Source organism: Delphinus delphis, chromosome 19 (genome assembly GCF_949987515.2).
Source record: "Delphinus delphis chromosome 19, mDelDel1.2, whole genome shotgun sequence".
NCBI classification, from domain to species: domain Eukaryota; kingdom Metazoa; phylum Chordata; class Mammalia; order Artiodactyla; family Delphinidae; genus Delphinus; species Delphinus delphis.
This window is the reverse complement of record NC_082701.1, coordinates 21,913,718-21,932,418: the sequence shown is the minus strand read 5'-3', so window position 1 is coordinate 21,932,418 and position 18,701 is coordinate 21,913,718. Positions and strand designations below refer to the sequence as shown.

Genomic DNA, 18,701 nt, shown 5'->3' with positions numbered 1-18,701 from the left:
CCAGACTGTAGCCATGACATAAGCTGCTACAATTCCGAGAACCGGCTTCAAGGAAATGGGAACAAATTGACCCTGGAACTGAAGATTAACTGTACTTACAACAATCAAGATGATGCTGGTCAGACCACCGCATGACCAATTTTAAGATAACTGTCAGAGCTTTCTGCATGTAGCCCCCTCCCTCCATCTATAAAGGCTCTTGCCCACTGATTGTCAGTGGTGGGGAGTCAGCCTTTGGACAGGAGTCTGCCCTCCCCCCGGTTTGCAGCATTCAAAATAAAGCAAATTTTCCTTTCCACCAAACTTGCCTCTTTATTGTCTTTTGAGCGGTGAGCAGCCGGACCCCACTTTCAGTAACATTACCAAATGACCCAGCAAGTCCACTCCTCAGTATATATGTAGGCTAAATGATAACATATATCCATACCAAAACTTGTACATGAATATCCATAGTGATGAAATAAAACTCATATTTTATAGCAAGAAAAATTTAAACAGAAAATTTGTCTTTGCCCATTTGAGCCTCCTCCCCCTCCCCTTTAGTGTGCATCTGCATTAACCAGATCTCTTTAGAGATAACATTCCTTCTTAATCTCATCAAGGGTCACAACTCCTTGGGAGATAACCTTCTTCTTAATCTTGTGACCCGTGACCCACCCACTACTTGCTTTGTACCTGTAGACCTGGATTGTGTAAACTGTCATTTAATGTACAGTCCTCAGTCTCAAAACCATATATAACTGTGCTTTGACCTCTAATGGGCAGAACAGTTCTCAGAGCTTTCTGAGAGACTGTTCCTGGGTTATAGTTCTCAATTTGGCTTGAATAAAATTTTCCATTTCTTTCTTAGATCAACTATTGCTTTTCTTTGACGATAGCAGCATAAGAGCCAACACATGGAAACAGCTCAAATACCCATCGACTGATGAATGGCCAGATAAAAGTGGTATATCCACACAATGGAATATTATATGGCCATAAAAAGGAGTGAAGTCCTGATACATGCTACATGGATGAACTTTGAAAACCAGTATGCTGAGTGAAAGAAGCCAGTCACAAAAGACCACATGTTATATGATTCAATGTATATGAAATGTCTAGAATAGGCAAATCTACAGAGACAAAAAGTAGATCAGTGGTTGCCTAGAGATGGATAGGTTGGAGGGAATGGGGAGTGATTGCCAATGGGTATGGGGTTTCTTTTGGGGTTGATGAAAGTGTTCTACAATTGATTGTGGTGACCATTTCACAACTCTGTAAATATACTAAAAACAATTGAATTGTACATGTTTGATAGGTAAATTTATCAAATACGAATTATATCAATAAAGTTGTCATTGAAAAAGGAAAACCAGTATCACTTGCCATAAATAGAATGGAAAATCAAATACAAATTATTAAACACTAGTTAGGGAATTCCATGGCGGTCCAGTGGTTAGGACGTCATGCTTTCACTGCCCAGGGCCCGCTGCGTGACACAGCAAAAACAAACAAATAAAAACCACTAGCAGGCTACCCTGGTGGCGCAGTGGTTGGGAGTCCGTCTGCCGATGCAGGGAACGCGGGTTTGTGCCCCGGTCCGGGAGGATCCCACATACCACAGAGCGGCTGGGCCTGCGCGTCCGGAGCCTGTGCTCCGCAGCGGAAGAGGCCACAGCGGTGAGAGGCCTGTGTACCACACACACACACAAAAAAAACCCACTAGCAAGATAGTTACATTTACTCTCTGATTAAAAAAAAGAGAGGATTCAGAAGTGTTAGACAGTTGACACCAAAGAAAACTTTTCCCTTAAGTTACTCAGGAACAAAAAAGAATTGAAAAAGGAATCATTTTTTCACTCTGTGGTTCAGTGTTTTTTGTGACCTGTTGGCTAGCTGCTGTCAAATTGCACGTACCTGCATACCCATCCCACCCTTGGGACAGACTGAGGTACAAGATGTGAAGCCAAAGTACAGCACCGAGTGTGTGGCAGGTACTCCATCCACTTAAGCAATTCTTACTAAATGGCAAAGGAAGGGACATAAAAGCATTTCAGCTATCAATGTACAAACAGGCTTCTAAAAGTGATGCCAATTGGGTTTAAGCTGTCTCTTAGAAATAGAGGGGGGATTTCTGGGAAAGAAAACTGAATTGAAATAGGGACCAGCTGCCTTGCGATGAACTATTCCACCACAGAGTTCTGACCTCCACCAGCGCATTGCCATCATCCAGTAATAGACATTCCTTCTGAATACTGTAAGGAAGTACTCTCTCCCCAGCTGGGGCCCTGTGAGAGCAAAAGGAAGGGACGGCAAGTCCCTTCTTCCACACTTTGATGATTAATTAATTAATGAAGGCAGTTTCAGCTGACCTTTCTCAAACACTTTCTCAGCAACACTGGGTAGAATTGGACCCAAAGCCCCCAGGTTTCCTGGAAACTACTAAGAGACAGAAAAGGTGCAGTGATTGCAAAGGGAACAGTAGGACTTGAGGTTGGGACTCCTGCTGGATAATGAAAGATTCTAGTCCTGCTGTAATAAGCCCAAATTCTGTTAAGTGTTGCAACACTTAATTAAAAGGGTGGGGGACTCCCCTGGTGGCGCAGTGGTTAAGAATCCGCCTGCCAATGCAGGGGACACAGGTTCGAGCCCTGGTCCGGGAAGATCCCACATGCCACGGAGCAACTAAGCCCACACACCTAGAGCTTGTGCTTGGGAACAAGCCACCGAAATGAGAAGCCCGCACCCTGCAACTGATACAGCCCCTGCTCGCCACAACTAGAGAAAGCCCGCGCACAGCAACGAGGACCCAGTGCAGCCAAAAAATAAATTAATTAATTAAAAATAAATAAATAGAAAGGTGACCTTTTAATTACTAGGGTTAAAAGGTGGACGTGGCTCAGTGTGTTGAAAGCAACTTCAAATATCATCCTGGCATGTGTCTATCAAAACAAAGACACAACAAAAAGGGCAAGGAACTGAAGACAGCTTTCATTTGACCAAATGTGTATGTTGGTAGAGTTATATCTGTTGTTTGGCCAAAAACTGCCCCTATGTGGGGCATACGCTGTGCGCCCAGCATGTGGTAGGTGTTCTGTACTGTGGCTACATGAACAAATGAGTGAATGAATGAATGGGAGAATGCAAGAAAACTGTTTCCTGGCCACTGTAAAGAAAGAGCAAGCACAGCAAAGCAGTCGCTCTTAAGGAATTCCAACTCAAGAGCTAGGCCACATGTATGCACACTTTAAAATCCATATAAAAATAATTATCATAGAGAAACAAACATGGAACGTGTATTTATCAATAGCTCCATCCCCTCCCAAAACTCTTCTAAAACAATAGCATATATAACTTGACAAGGACAAAGAGAACTGGAGACGGAACAGAAGAGCTGTGTCAAACAGTTTTTGAAGGTGGAAAGCAGTGTGGGGGGGTGTGATTTAGCTGAGAAGAGGAAGCTGAAACCTAAGTATTGGCGCTGACAGTGGTTCTTCATCTTGAGTGCACATTAAAAGGACCTGGGAGATAAAGAAACAAATCTGGAGACCTGGGTCCCACTAGGCATCAAATTTTAAAATATCTCTGGGTATATGGCAGTTCCTCAAAAAATCAAACATAGAATTACTGTATGATCCAACAATTCTGCTTCTGAGTACACACTCCAAAGAATCTGAAGTAGGCACTCAAACAGATATTTGTATATTCTGTTCATACTGTTCATAGTAGCATTATACACAGTAAGCAAAAGATGGAAGCAATGCAAGTGTCCACTGACGAATGGATAAACAAAGTGTTTATATATATATGTTTGTATATATATAAAATGCAGCCTTAGAAGGAAATGAAATTCTGACACGTGCTACAACATGGAGGAATCTTGAAGACTTTATGCTAAGTAAAATAAACCAGACAGAAAAGACAAACACGGTGTGATTGCACTTATATGAGGTACTACAGTAGTCAAATTCATACAGACAGAAAATGGAATGGTGCTTTCCAAGAGTGAGAACTGTGGAGAGGAATAGAGAAGAGAACTGATTGATACGTGAGGAATCCCAGAAAAGCTGGGAACTTGGCACCGCCAGGTGGGCTGCAAATAGGGAATTTTGGTGAAAGTCTATATAAGGAGCAGTTAAGATCCTTAATCTCCCTCCCCAGTCCCAAGGGTGAAAGATCTGTTGGGGAGACTGAACCTGTGAGACCCCTCCACTTCCAACTGCGTGGCCAAGGGCTTTCAGAATGGCTGTAGGGATTAAGCGAAAGTCTGCTTATTAAAAAATGGCGTCACTAATTCCCTTCCTCCTCCTTGTTCTACTCCCCAGGCAGGAGATCTCAGAATTTTTCTATGGAGAAACTAAATGACCCAAGGAATAGGGGCATGGTGGTCCACAGACACAGACATTTGGAAGTTCCCAAATGAAAAGGCTGGCTCACCGTTGGACTCCCCACAAGGAAATCCATCAGTCAGCAAGCCTACTGAAGACTATAGAGCTTCCAATGGCCTTTACCCTATGGAGTGCCAGTTATTTGGTGAATGCTCTCAACACAAGAATCTAAAACCAAAGGAAACAGCAGCAAAAAGGACACTGAGGAAAAACAGACAGTACTTGGAGAAGAATACTTCAGAAACAACCATAATTTTAAAGAAACCAGAGAATAACCTGTATCCATAAAACTAGAACAGAATGTAATAGCAAAGGAGCAGTTGGAACTATGAGAAAACTGAAATCAAAAAGCTAACAAAGAAGTCGGAAGATCAAATGAGCAAATCTCCTAGAAAGTACGACAAAAAGACAAATGAAGAGTAGGGGGGAACAAAAAGACAAAGGAACAGTAGGGGAGAAAAGGTAAGTCCCCAGATGAGCAAACAATGGAGAACAAAGTATAAAAGAAAAATAAAACTTAAGATAGGATTTGAATCTCTAGATTGAAAGGGATCACCAGGTACATCATTGAAAAACTTCAGAACATCAGGAACAAAGATTCTAAGATTTTACAGAGAGAAGCAGGTCACATATGGAAATAAGAATGACATCAAACCTACCAAGAGAAGCTAGAAGACAATGATTTTCAAACTTCTGAAAAAAAAATTCTCAACAATAATTTTATTCCCAGACAAACTATCTCTCAAGTGTTTGGGTAAAATAAAAATATTCTCAGACATGCCAGGACTCAAGAATTTTGCCTCCCATATATTCTTTCTCAAGAAGCTCCTGCGGATTATTCTCCACCATATAAAGAAGGAAACTAAGAAAAAGGAAGACATTGCCCAGGAAACAGAGAGAATCCAACACAGAGGAGACAGAATGGGAATTCCCAAGGCACCCCAAACTGGGTGGCGGGTCTAAACAGCCTGAAACAGAAGGATGGAGGGTGTCAGGAGGACTGCCTTGAAAAATTAATTTGGTAGGTTTGGAGCAGGTGAATAATTGTACCGTGAGGCTGTTGAAGTTCAAATTACCAATCGGCACAAAGAAAAATACACAAATGAGAAAATGAGGTAATTTTCTTCAGAAAAATTTTCAAGAAAGGAAATACTATCACGGTATATATGGATAGACTCAATAATAAATAGTATTTACATGATCATGATAAAATGTGAACACGATTTAATACAAACTTTTGATTTAATTAATTTTGGCCAATGGGAAATAAAGGGGTATGAGAAAGCAAACCTTTGACTGCCAGGACTGAAATTTATAACTTATCATGCTCTCTCCTTACAGTAGTTTCTTCAAGGAGGAAAAAAGGTTGCATTCATTTTTACATCCAAACACCCACCCCTCCAATTCTGGGGTAATATCTCGTGTTGTCAAACCTGGTGAGGCAAGGCCAACCTTGTCCCCTTCCTGGAGGAAAACGACATGCATGTCTGACCACGGCTCGGCCAATCAAATGCTTCCACTTGGCATTTTCAAACTTGAGGTATCGTCCTGAATATGTGCCTAGGGTTCTTGGCACAAGCAGTGGACACTTCCAGGGACAAGACTGAGCTGGATCTCTAAATTATATCTAGAAAAAGTGGGTAGGTCTTTTTTAAAGTTTCTTAGCCACACAGCACCTGTGGGGTCTTAGTTCCCCCGACGAGAGATTGAACACACACTCCCTGCATTGGAAGCACTGAGCCTTAACCACTGAACCACCAGGAGAGTCCCTGAATAGGCCTTTTTAAAAGGTGAGAGTCCCTGAATAGGTCTTTTTAAAAGGTATCTCTTTCTTGAGCTACAGAGTGCTCTTCCTCTGATGGCTGTGTGTGAATGTGTCAACTTCCACTAGACTGAAAGCTCCCTGAGGACAGCTGCCCTCTTTCATCTTTTAATTCACTGCAGCCTTGTGTGTACTAAGCTCTCAACAATACATGTTGTACAAATGTCTTTATCTTTACTCTGTCATACATCATATTGCTAAATTGTGTTCACCGCGCTCAGATCTAATCTCAGACGAAGAATTTCCTCATGGACTTTGTCTTAATTGAAGCCCAACGGAGTCCTCCAGGGATCTGTTCTCAGTGGTCATTTAGAATGTGAGAGTAACTAGTAATTCTGAACAAGAATCCATTGAGAATTCTTGTCTTCCTCCTCTAGTGACCCTGGGGCTGGGAGTGAAGAAATATTTACTCACTTCCACTTAATGGAAGTAAAAGGATAAAGGAGGAAGGGGGCAACCAGGATTGAACCAGAGACCTCTTGATTTGCAGTCAAATGCTCTATCTCTGAGCTATAACCCCATGGCCTCCTGGGACTCTCTTTCTTGTCCACTTACGGTGATTCAATACGAACAGGTTCCACCCACTCTGGAATTCCGGCAAGCTTTGTATTCTAAAGCTCCACCTCCTTTTCTATCCATCATCTGCTCTGGTTTTCCTCTTGGCCACCAATAAACCGGGTGGGGCACTTGAAAAATGACATGCTGGAAACTAGCTGAAAAGGAAGCTGACATAGCATTAGTAGAGAAAGCGTCCGTATACACGGTATTACTGTGTCAGAATCCTCGGCCCCAGATACACTCTGGTCGTCCCCTGCCTCTTGATGAGTTGAGGGTGGGAAGGAGAAGGAAGATGTCAGTTCTTTCGGATGGGATGACTCAGGAAAATCAGGAACTCCTTCTCAGGGCAACCAACGCCAATCCCTGTGGCCACACTGCCTGCTCCGTTCTTGATGGAAACGGTAGCCAGCTTCTGACCTGGGCCGTCCCGATGCCTGGGGAAGAGCTTGGATGTGGGCTTAAGTAGTGTCGTTCCTCCTTATCGCAGCGGCAGAGGAGACCTGAGGCCTCTCCTTTCAAGCCTGGCACTCCGTTTGCATGGAGTTTAAGGCACAGCCTGAGATGCCCTTTCTCCTCTCACCTCCTCCATAGGGTAGGGAAGCCGAGGACGGAGAAACTAGCTTGCCCCCTCCACCAGCCTCAAAGAAGAAACGGCACACTTGGAGACACACACACAAAAGTTTTAATATCAAATAACACTGAGAGTTCATATACACATCTCAGAAGTTCAGGTCGAGGAGTGTGAAGAGAAGAGCTGCTGTTAGAAGAGAGGGAATTGGGTGACCTCTCCAAAGACAGATGGGCGCTGGCGGAGGGCTGGGGTGTTCCGGCGATAGCCAAACCGACCATTGAACCCCTGGGTCGCATTCAGATTGGCATTATAGTTGTCATGTCCGGTCACCTGCTGGAGGGAATGCCCTTGCGGGACAGAGAGAGAGGCCTGAGCCTGTATTCAGCCCCCTCTTGCTTTCCCCACTCCCATTGGGCTGGTATAGGAGGCCAATCCAGGTGTAGTCACTGTGCTCCCATGTCCCAGCTGAACCCTCAATCCTGAAAAGCCAAGGGTTGGTGAGATGGAGGAGGCAGATGGCATCCTAGAAACCAAGCCTCATCCTAGGACTAGCATGCAGGGGAGCGTGAATGGTACATGCTGGGACAGGAAGGGCCAGAAACTTCTGGGCTTGGCTGAACTTGCTTTGCTGCCAGGAGAACAGAGAAAATTTCCCCCTTGCATCTGACCCAGCTGGAGAAAATGGATGAGCTCAATTTGACCAATGGTGCCAGGGGACATGTGACTAGAATGTGGCCAAAGGGTGGTGGAGTTGGGGTGGGAGGAGGGTTCACCCTGCCAGAAAAACAGGTCTCAACTCTCCCTTTTCCTGTTGCTGCTAAATGGGGCCTAGAGAGTGAGCAGGACACAGCCTGCTCTGGGAGCAGTGAGAAGAACACAGGCTTTCGTTGGAAAGAGGAGAATTCCAACCCCAGCTCAGCCCTTCTTAGCAAATCATTTTAACTCCCTAAACCTCAATTTCCCTGGCTGTAACCTGGGGATACTCTGAGGGTAAAAAGCACCTGACATACAGCGGATGTTCCATAACTAATAGGGAGCACTGTGACACCATCTGCTCATGTATGAGAAGAAGAGCTAGAGGATGCAGTCAGACCCTGGGTCTCTTCCCCCAACCAGGTCTCTTTATGGCCCAGTTTCTCTCTCTATGGAATGCACACCACTCTTCCTAGGTGGGACCATGGTGAGACTGGAAAGGGAAGTGTCGCACTTGCCTGCCCCTGACCAGTTTCTCCTGTTGAGGTATCTCTGTCCTTGCCCGAAGATATGGAAATAATCCACTATCCAGCCATCCCTTCCTGTACCGCCATGATCCTGAGAATGAGGGAGAAAATGCAGACTATATCAGTCATGATGCAGAGAGATGCACAGTCCAACCCCTGCCTCTGGGCTTGCTGGAGGGAGGGAGAGGTCACAGCCAGGGGTAACAGGGCCAGACAGATTAAATATACTTAGTGACTTATTGCCTTTCAGGGAGAGGCAGTGTAGCTGCCAGTTAAGGGCTTAACTGCCAGTTAAGGGCTCAATGTCTAACACCAGAGAGACTGGTTCTAATTCCAGCTCTACCCCTAACAAGCTGTGTGACCTTAGGACAATGACACAGCTTTTTTGGACCTCAATTTCCTCATCAGTAAAATGGTGGGTTGCTTTGAAATTTAAGTGAGATATAAAGGGCCTTCAAATAAAGGGCCTGGCATATTAAAGTTTCAGTAAACATGATCTTCATTTAAATGAAAATAATACCTACCACAAATGGTGTCTGTGACGATTAAAGAATACTTACAAAATAGAACATAGAAAAATTCAAAAGTGTGTACACCATATTATTTTTCAAGCTTTTAAACTCTCGAGTTTTCCCCCAGATTCTGGCTCCTTCTGCTATAAAAATCACGAGTAGACAGCAAACACACACAAACATGGCACACACAGATGTGTGTGTCCATATGCATGTACTGAACACACATGTGCACACACGAACACCCGGGACCACAAAAACTCCCAAGATTTGTTCATAGAATAACCCGCATTAAGTCCTCCTCTCCCTAAGTCACTGACATGTATTATAGACACAAATATTGGAAGCAAAAGTGTTGAAAAACATTGGAGCTGAGCCTATAATAGCCTCAGAATCTTTGATCCAGGGGAAGTACTCTGCGGGGGAGGGGCAACATCCACGAGGGAAAAGGCCTGGGGAGAAGCGAGGGCTGCAGAACTTCGGGAGGTTTCCTTCCAGTCAGCTCACAGAAGGTCGCAGCGAGCGAGCCCTCTTGAACTATGACGTCACCGGACCGAGGGCGCCTCACCTAGGCAGTTCTTTGTCTTTTTACCGATTGTCGGGCTTTTTGAGAATTTGCGGCGGGAGGTCACCCAAAGGGTGGATCCGTGATGCCAAAAACGACAACGAAACCCATTTGTTTGGCAGAGGCTTGCAGAAACCCAAAATGAAATCATTCTCAAGTTCAGGCGTGGAAGGTGGTTCTGTGAGCTCAGTGAGCTCGCGCTCAACACCTGTCTCCCGCCTCCGCCAGTTCCCGGGTTTCATTAAGAAAACTGAGAGGGTGCGAGTCGGGGAGCCTCCCTGGTGGTGAGGGCGCTGCCATGAGACGCCCGGATCTGGGAAGTCGGCCCCGCCACGAGGGCCAAGCTCTGCGGGCACAAACGGTGGGGTCCTCCACGGCGCTCCTGTACCTGATCGGTTTTCCGCAAGATGGGCGGAACCACGCGGCTCCGGAAGTACCGGTGGGCGTGGTAGTCCTGCTGCGCGTTGTAGGGTGGAATCGCCGACCAGAGCTTAGGCCTCAAGTGCTCATAGGTGCGGGCCATGGTGCTCACGGCCACTCCATCCAAGATGAAGCGCTTCTCCAGCCACAGGGGACACGCGCAAAAATGCCCCATCCTAACCACCGCAGCCTCCGAGGACTTTTCTAGAGGGAGCGGAGGGTCCTAGGTGGGGGCTCCCCTGCGCATTGTTACGTTATGTCAAAGACCCCTGTGACACAAACCGTACTGTCCCCATCCTACGAGGTAGGCTCTCGGGGCTACGGGGGAAGTTGCTTAAATGGTCCAGAGGTGAGGGATGTCTAGGAGGGAACCATGCAAGAGGAATCAAGAGATTGAAGAGAAGGTGGGTTACTGAATGTGCGCAGTGTTAACGCAGTCGGGCCCAGCTCCCTGTTTTCCTTTTAAGAGCAAGGTTCTCTGCTCCCACTTTATTATATACATTTCCCAAACCCAGTTCCCTTGAAAAGCTTGTACCCACAAAGGATCAGAAAGAGCTCAGAGAGCATCTACGTCCAACTCTCGTTGTACAGAACTGGAAGTTGAAGCTCAGAATGTTGGAATATTCCCTAAATCCATTTAGTGGCAGACCCAGAACCAGAATTCAGATCTCCTGATTTCCAGTAAACCCACTTAAAGCACTTCTCCCCTCCCCACCCAATTCTTTTCATCAGCTATTCCTCCTCCCGTTAAAATTTAAAAAACCAACAGTAAAAGTTGTATACTTATCAATAAAACAGTAAGTACCATACTTCCCTCTAATATTATGTATGTATGATAGGATACAGCAAAACATGAACAGTGATCTTCCCTATTGTTGTTACAAGTGATTTTTCCTTCCTTTATATTTTTTACTTCCCAAATTTCCCCCTTGAATAAACTCATGGATGCTTAACATATCAAAGTGGCTTATACAAATTATTCTGCTCCTCACACCAACTCTGAGGTGCTATTATCATTTTACAGATGAAGCAATAAATCCAGGAATTCTTTTGTTATTATAATACTAGTAACATAAACATTATATATAATACAAAGGCACATGTATTAATTAGAAAAAGGTTGCATTATACCTACACGTAATAATCACCAATCCCAGCATCTCAATACTCAGCATATGTAATTTTTCTACACTATGACAGGCGAGCTCCTAGCAATCAAATTTGAAATTATAGGAAGTCTATAATTTGAGCCCATTCTATTAAAACGTGAAGAGAACCTGGAAAGAACATGAGAGGACGAGGGGAAAAAAAATGACAGGCCCAACTCTCACCTCACATTTGAGGAAGGCAGGTGAGAAATTTCATATTATGCAATGGGATAAAAAAAGATTCATTTTAAATGGAGTACCTGGGGACTTCATGTCACATTAAAGACTTGAAATTCACCTGCCTGGAGGATGGGGTAGGGGAGGAAGACCGGTCTATTTTAGACTTTGGAATTTAATATTCCTAAAACCAAGACTGACTCAGTCTAGACAGAGGACTGGTCCTCAATCTTGGCTGCACTTCAGAATCTCTTAGGGACCTTTAGAAAGTCTTGATACCAAGCTTCCCTGGTGGCGCAGTGGTGAGGAGTCCACCTGCCGATGCAGGGGACATGGGTTCGAGCCCTGGTCTGGGGGGATCCCACATGCTGCGTGCGCCATAGCTGCTGGACCTGTGCTCTGGAGCCCACACGCCTAGAGCCCAAACTCCGCAACCAGAGAAGCCACAGTGAGAGGCCCGCGCACTGCAACGAGTGGCCCCCGCTCCCCGCAATAGAGAGAGCCTGCGCGCAGCAACGAAGACCCAATGCAGCCAAAAATTAATAAAATAAATGAATAAATTTATATCACTGCTTTCTAGTTCTGGTACATCTGAAGGACATCAATCTGAAGTACAAGAGAAGTCATCTCACCAAGTGACTCTGTGCTAGGGTCTTCACATACACTCTAATCCTCAGCCTTTCATCGTACCCAATCTTACAGATAAAACAATTTCCAGATACTAGATAAGTGGACACAAACTTAGCGTAAAAATCCTCTTCCAACATCTTTAGGCCAGACTGGAGTGCTCATTTTCCCCAGACCCTGAATGTCACCTAAATCAACTGTCATGGATTGGAAAAAAAAAAGCTACAATGCTCAATACCTTCAGGCAGAATTTGCCAGGGCTCATGCCTGTCGTGCTGGCATTCTATTATCTTTTATTCTCAAGCTAGGGTTTGGCAGATATAAGACCATCGTGTCAAAATACTTTTGATAGCAAAAAACTTGCAGATATTAACAACTTAGTCATCTTCCATGAGAGCAATTATTATGTGGCAGGTTTTATAAATATAAACTCATTTATGTGCCAACTTACCCAAAGGAAACCTGTTAACTGCAGAAGTGCACATATATACGCGTATACCTGGTTCCTACTCACATCACTCCTTGAACTCCATGAGTGTTCAGGATCTGACCATACGCTACCTTATCTCAAATACCTTTCTAACTGTAAGGCAGTCACCTGGGATAACCTGTCACCAAGCGGTATCTACCACCTGAAATTTATTTTAAGAACTAAAAAACTCAAGTTTTTACAGCAGAAATTGCAAAGTCCCCAAAGTCTGCATGCTGACAGAAGTGCAAAGACTGTTTATCTTTTTTTACACATGCCCACAGAAAGTCTGCACTGGGTAGTTTTATTTTACAGAGGGGGTAAGGGTTAGGTGGTGTCAAGAAGAGTGACATGGAGCAAATAATTTTTATTATCATTGTTTTCTTTTACAAATACACCGAAGAATCATGCAATGCTGCCAGCATTGGATGCAATCCTGGGCCACAAGTCTGCACATTCCTTTGCAACTGGTCCTGTGATGGCAGAACCTGCATAAAAGAATGATACGACACATAAGCTCAGAGGGCCCTTTCCTTGTACTCAAGTTAAATCATCCAATCTCAAAAGCCTAACAATGATGTGCATTCTTTATTACCTTTCATCTCGCCTTTATTGTTTACTATGACCCCTGCGTTATCTTCAAAATAAAGAAACACACCATCTTTTCTCCGGTATGACTTTCGTTGTCGAATTACCACCGCTGGATGTACTGAGGGGGGGAAAAAAGCAGCTGTCATTTAACCTGCCAAGTTCCAGTGCCACCACGAGAAAGCAACTTACACCTTGGCTAGCTCTCCAACATTTCCCATTTGGACAGAATGTATACTCATTAGCTTTTCATTTCCTAAAATCAAGTGTGAAAGACAGTGCAAACACCAATCACCCCTTAAGGAAAGACCTTACTCATTTCAAGTCCAAACTGCCTGCATTTCCTTGCAGGTGTGAATCTGTACTTTGGGAGGATGATTAGCAACACACCAGCAGGAAACTTGCTAAGCACTTTCTATACTTTTCCTCACTTCACCCAAGAGGTGGGTACTATTTAAGATCCTAATGTCAGAACTTCCCTGGTGGTCCAGTGGTTAAGACTCTTTGCTCCCAATGCAGGGGGACTGGGTTCGATCCCTGGTCAGGGACCTAGATCCTGCATGCCGCAAATAAGAGATCCCATGTGCCACAATTAAGACTGGGCACAGCCAAATAAATTTTTAAAAGATCCTAATGCCATAGAATTGGGAATGGGACCCTCCTCACACTGAATGAGTGGAGAGGCCAAGCTCTTAACTCATTATGCAATATTCCATCCCAATTTATATCAAAACTTCCAAGAACAAACCTTAACCTAAAAATTAGTACTTTATGCCTAACTGCAGGGCACATGTTGTTTTAAGAGCAAAACCTGGAATTAACCTAAATATCTCAGGACACATGCACAGAACAGAACCATTTTAAATGATTATGTACTTCTGTAATTTTTTAATATGCAAGACAATCATTTGTGAAGCAAAAATGGGTTATGGGAAGGTAATGGTCCCATTTACATTGGAAAGTAGGACATAAAATATTAAAAACGATCATCCCCTGGAGGTCTAAGAGCTGGGTAACTGAAATTCAACTTCTATTTCTTATTTAATTAACTCTAGGTTTAACTTTTTGAGGAAATGTTTTCCAGGGTCATAAGTAACTTTTAAATCCTGCCTGCTCCAGGGCTTCCCTGGTGGTACAGTGGTTAAGAATCCGCCTGCCAATGCAGGCGACATGGGTTCTGGTCCGGGAAGATCCCACATGCCGTGGAGCAACTAAGCCCGTGCGCCACAACTACTGAGCCCATGCGCTCCAGAGCCCGTGCTCCGCAACAAGGTAAGCCATCACAATGAGAAGCCCGCACGCCGCAACGAAGAGCAGTCCCCCCCACCCCCGCTCGCCGCAACTAGAGAAAGCCTGCGCGCAGCGACAAAGACCCAACACAGCCAAAAATAAATAAGTAAAAATAAAATAAATTTTAAAAACCAAACAAACAAAAAACGCTACCTGCTCCTAAAGTGAACATTTTTCCAGACATTCAAAGCATCTACTGCACTTAAAAGAAAACATGGATTCAAATCCTGACTGACAGTAACCTGGAGACCTTGAACAAGTTACTTAATCTTCTGGAGTTCAAGTTTTCCTCTTCTAAAGTAGGGATAATAGTTACATTTCCATATTTAATATCAGACACTAGAAATGCAGGATCTTCTAAGGACAGAGATCCTGGCTATCCTTGAAGCAAGTACTATCTATGTACATAGATGGTCTCTGAGTTTTTTAACAATGGGAAACACACTGAGAGACAGATAATATTGGCTGAGACCCTCCTCCATTGGACTCTCATCTACTTAGTTAAATTCTCACAAATGCATCCAGCAAATAAGGCCACACAAATACAGGACTCTGGATTTCCAGTCCTGCAGTCCTGCTCCTTGCCACATTTCTCTATGTTATAATTAAGTCTAAGGCCAGGAGATGTAGCTGATCCTTGAAAAATGAAGGGTTAGGGGCGCCAGCCCTGTGCAGTCTAAGATCCATGTGTAACTTATAGTTGACCCTCTGCATCCACTGATTCAACCAATCTCGGATAGCGTAGTACAGTAATATATTGTGGGGGGAAAAAAAATCTGTAAATGGATGCATGCAGTCCAAACTCACGTTGCTCGTTGTTCAAGGGTCAACTGTATTCATTTAGAAGAAACAAGGACCAAAGAAAAAATTAAGAGTTGGCAAGTCAGAACTATTTTTAAAACCATGAGTGTCCTCTGGTCTGTCCCACAACTGACTGAGAGAGACAGCACACCCTGCTGCCACCTCACCCATAGTGATGGACAATTGTTCTGCCCTTCCCTGACAGCTCCCCAGGCCACACACCAGACCCAGCAAGTGTTCTAAGAGGAAAGCCTGTCTAGTTGCATGCTGATCCCAATCAACACATTGATTTATCAATGCTTAGGCACAATGCTTATTCCTTGCCTACCAAGCCAAGTGAATATTAGAGGTCAACAAAGTACGATTTCTGACCAAAAGGCTAAACACCTGGGGATAGAGTAGGATACAGACCTTCAAAGAGTAACTGTGATACACGGCTGAGACCTGTCACACGTGTACTGTGCGTTAAGAGGACTTCTCAGGAAAAGCAAAACATCCCAGGCCAGGGACAGACTAAGCAGGCACAGGAGAAAAGTTCAGGAGCTGGAAACTCAAGTACACTGAGTATCAGAAGCTCTAAAGTCAGTCAAGTCAGAAGTGTCTGAGGCCCCCCCTCTAACCCATACATCTAGTAGGAAAACTTTCGGGGGTTGTCCACGATTAAGCAATGAGCAGCTCCCTGTTTTACTTTCTACCAGAAGACATTTAGAAGCAACCATGCCAAACTTTTGACAAGTCACAACCCTGAGTTAATCTCATCTATGTATAATTATTCCTTTTCAAATTAGTAGTTCCTGAAAAGGAAACTTGCCTGAGGTGACTTAAGTCTTAAGGCTGTGATCTCACCTGGAACCACCATGTTCATTTGTAGCCAAGGAGTCAGCAATTAATTAAAGACCTGCTCTCATAGAAGAGACAACCCTAGTAGGGGGCACAGCAAAAATCTGAGGCACAAAGGAAGGGATTTAAGTTGGAACAAAAAAACCAAGAACTAAAAGGAGAGCTGGGGAAAGAACTACGTGGATGGACTGTAAATCCCAGAAGGACAGAGCTTTTGTTTCTATCGGTATAAATATGTGAGGTGGTCTGTTAACTATTGGCTGAACTTGCTGGGAGAAATGGCAGGGTAAATATGAAAAGCCCCTAGCTTACGATGGAAGCCAACTAAGAACTTAACTGGGGGTGGGGTGGTGGTGGTGGATGAATTGGGAGATGGGGATTGACATCCATACACTATCAATACTATGTGAAAAATAGATAACTAATGAGAATAACTAATGAACTGTACAGCACAGGGAACTCCACTCAATGCTCTGCGGTGACCTAAATTGGAAGGAAATCCAAAAAAGAGGGGATATATGTATACGTATAGCTGATTCACTTTGCTGTGCAGTAAAAACTAACACAACATTGTAAATAAAGCAACTATATGCCAATAAAAATAAAAGAATGGTCTTTAAGACAGCAAGAATAGAACTTCAACTGCAGGTTAACTCACACTGCCTCTCAAAGAAAATCAAGCTTTAAGAGGCCCTGAGAATGGTAAAACTACAGTTCTATTTTCCAATAGAGGGAGAAGTCCTTCAACTGTCCACAGACCAAAAGGAGGATTTGGTCTCTCTACTGACCCTTCTTTCTGAGCTCTGGTTTGCCTTTCTTGACTGTGGCCATCACCATGTCACCCACACCAGCAGCAGGAAGTCTATTCAGCCGTCCCTTGATCCCCTTCACAGAGATGATATACAGATTTTTGGCTCCTATACAAGGAAGTAAACAACAACAAAACGTTTTTCTTGAGAGCCTGTTAGGCAGTTCTGCATTTCTCCAACACCTCCAAGGCCTCCCCCTCCACACACACTCCCAAGAAGTTAGTCCTCCCCCAGGTGGAACGCCTTGTCACACCACCGATTGAAGCAAAACAACACAACATGCTGCCGCTTCACCCAAAAGCGGTGTTTTCACTCTGCCCTTTCTTGACGGCTCAGTGGGTCATTAGCAAAAGGCCCACTGAGTGCTTTTAAAAGGGGCAGTTTGGCAGAGTGCAGCCGAAGGTCTCACCTGTGTTGTCAGCACAGTTGATCACGGCTCCAACCGGAAGACCCAAGGAAATCCGGAATTTCGCACCAGAGGACCCACCACGTCCTGTAAGTAAGAAGGGAATCAGGAGAGGTCCCTTCACATTCTTAAGCTATATAATCATTCGCATGTGCTTCGGGGAGCTGTACACCGTAGTTTCGCTCTCTCTAGGACTCCTTATCCCCTCCCCATGTGCCACCCAGTTCTCAAGGCAAATAGCCAATTCCTCACTCTTAGCACGTTACATTGAGATTAAGGGACCTGGACGACTCAATTCTCGATCCAACTTTTGCACCACGTAGTTCTTCCTACAAGGCGAGTGACCGCACAAGTCGCCCACTCTGGGGATTAAGCCAGTCTAACTCCAACCCCATTACTGAAGCGCTAGGCGCGGAGTGAACCCGCGGGATTCAGCCAAGAATCACGACTGGATCCTGCGAACTCAACCCTCCAGGCCCTCCCGTCACTTTCGGGGGCTCTCCCGGTGCTCTCGCGGTGTCCCTCCCCTCCCTCTCCGGCCCGGAGCAGAGCAAAGCGTCCCAGCTGTCCATGGCCGCCGTTCCCGGCGAGGCCAGCAGCCACCTCGCGACAGATGGCGAAGGATCTCCCAAGGCCAAAAATTACCTCGCTTCGACATCTTGAACGCCGGAAAGTGACAAAAAGGAAGTAGGGATAAAGGCCACAGAGATCTCAACCCCAACGCCCCGCCCAACATGGTCACGTGACCCGGTGTTCGTTCAATCCGCCTCTCTTCCCCAGGGCGCGGTCTTATTACGTCACAAATCCTGGACATAGCGTAGAACTCTTTCTGTGAAGTGGGCGGAGGAGTGGTTGAGGGCTGCAGGAGTGTACGTGGTACCCAGTACGCCGAATACGAACTCGAAAGTAGTTGTTTGGGACACAGAAACATTGGTTTAATTTATCGGAAAACCTCTCTGAGCAATAAGTATGTGCCAGGGACTTGGATGGACGCTAGAGGTTCAGAAATGATTAAACGGTCTGTGCTGTATAGGGGCCTCCAAAGAACACACGGCGTCGGGGGCTAGAGGGAAAGAGTTCGAAACGGTTTCATTAGGTTGTGATATAACTGAGAAGTACCATTATAGCGCTACAGATAATTCCATATGTGTGTGCTTGGTCCCATACCCATCTGTATTTTAGATATCTTTATTAATTACTCCTTTCACTGCTTCAACTTCTCCCATTCTTCGGACTTCTTTCTGCCGATATATTCATTCAAATATTTATTAAACGACTACTTTATGCCAGATCCTGTTCTGGGCATATGCTAGACTACATGAGAGAACAAAACAGATCAACATTCATGCCCTGTGGAGCTTACATTCAGCCAGGGTGGTGGTGAAGGTGGGTATTAGATACTAAGCCATAGACGTAGTAATTGCAGTATATAGTATGTTAGATGGTGATAAGTACTATGAAAACAAAAGTAGAAAAAAGTAAGAGGGATCTGGAAGTGGGAGGAGAGGCAG

The 18,701-nt window shown here is 44.7% G+C and overlaps 2 protein-coding genes and 1 non-coding gene across 3 annotated transcripts; all 3 read right to left on the bottom strand.

Moving 5' to 3' along the window:
- Positions 1-7,419: 7,419 nt before the first annotated feature.
- SPMAP1 (sperm microtubule associated protein 1) lies at positions 7,420-10,210 on the bottom strand. The gene is made up of 3 exons (XM_059996463.1): positions 10,004-10,210; positions 8,530-8,629; positions 7,420-7,665 (listed from the first exon to the last, which is right to left on the bottom strand). The coding sequence occupies exons 1-3, from the start codon at positions 10,208-10,210 to the stop codon at positions 7,508-7,510; spliced, it is 465 nt and encodes a 154-aa protein (XP_059852446.1). The 3' UTR covers positions 7,420-7,507.
- A 2,598-nt stretch (positions 10,211-12,808) lies between these two features.
- RPL23 (ribosomal protein L23) lies at positions 12,809-17,908 on the bottom strand. The gene is made up of 5 exons (XM_059998618.1): positions 17,836-17,908; positions 17,194-17,277; positions 16,764-16,892; positions 13,052-13,165; positions 12,809-12,944 (listed from the first exon to the last, which is right to left on the bottom strand). Exons 1-5 carry the CDS (start codon positions 17,846-17,848, stop codon positions 12,862-12,864), a joined length of 423 nt encoding a protein of 140 aa, XP_059854601.1. The 5' UTR covers positions 17,849-17,908; the 3' UTR covers positions 12,809-12,861.
- Positions 17,027-17,162, bottom strand: LOC132415632 (small nucleolar RNA SNORA21). The gene has a single exon (XR_009517352.1). It is a non-coding gene; the product is annotated as a small nucleolar RNA SNORA21 (small nucleolar RNA).
- Positions 17,909-18,701: the final 793 nt, after the last annotated feature.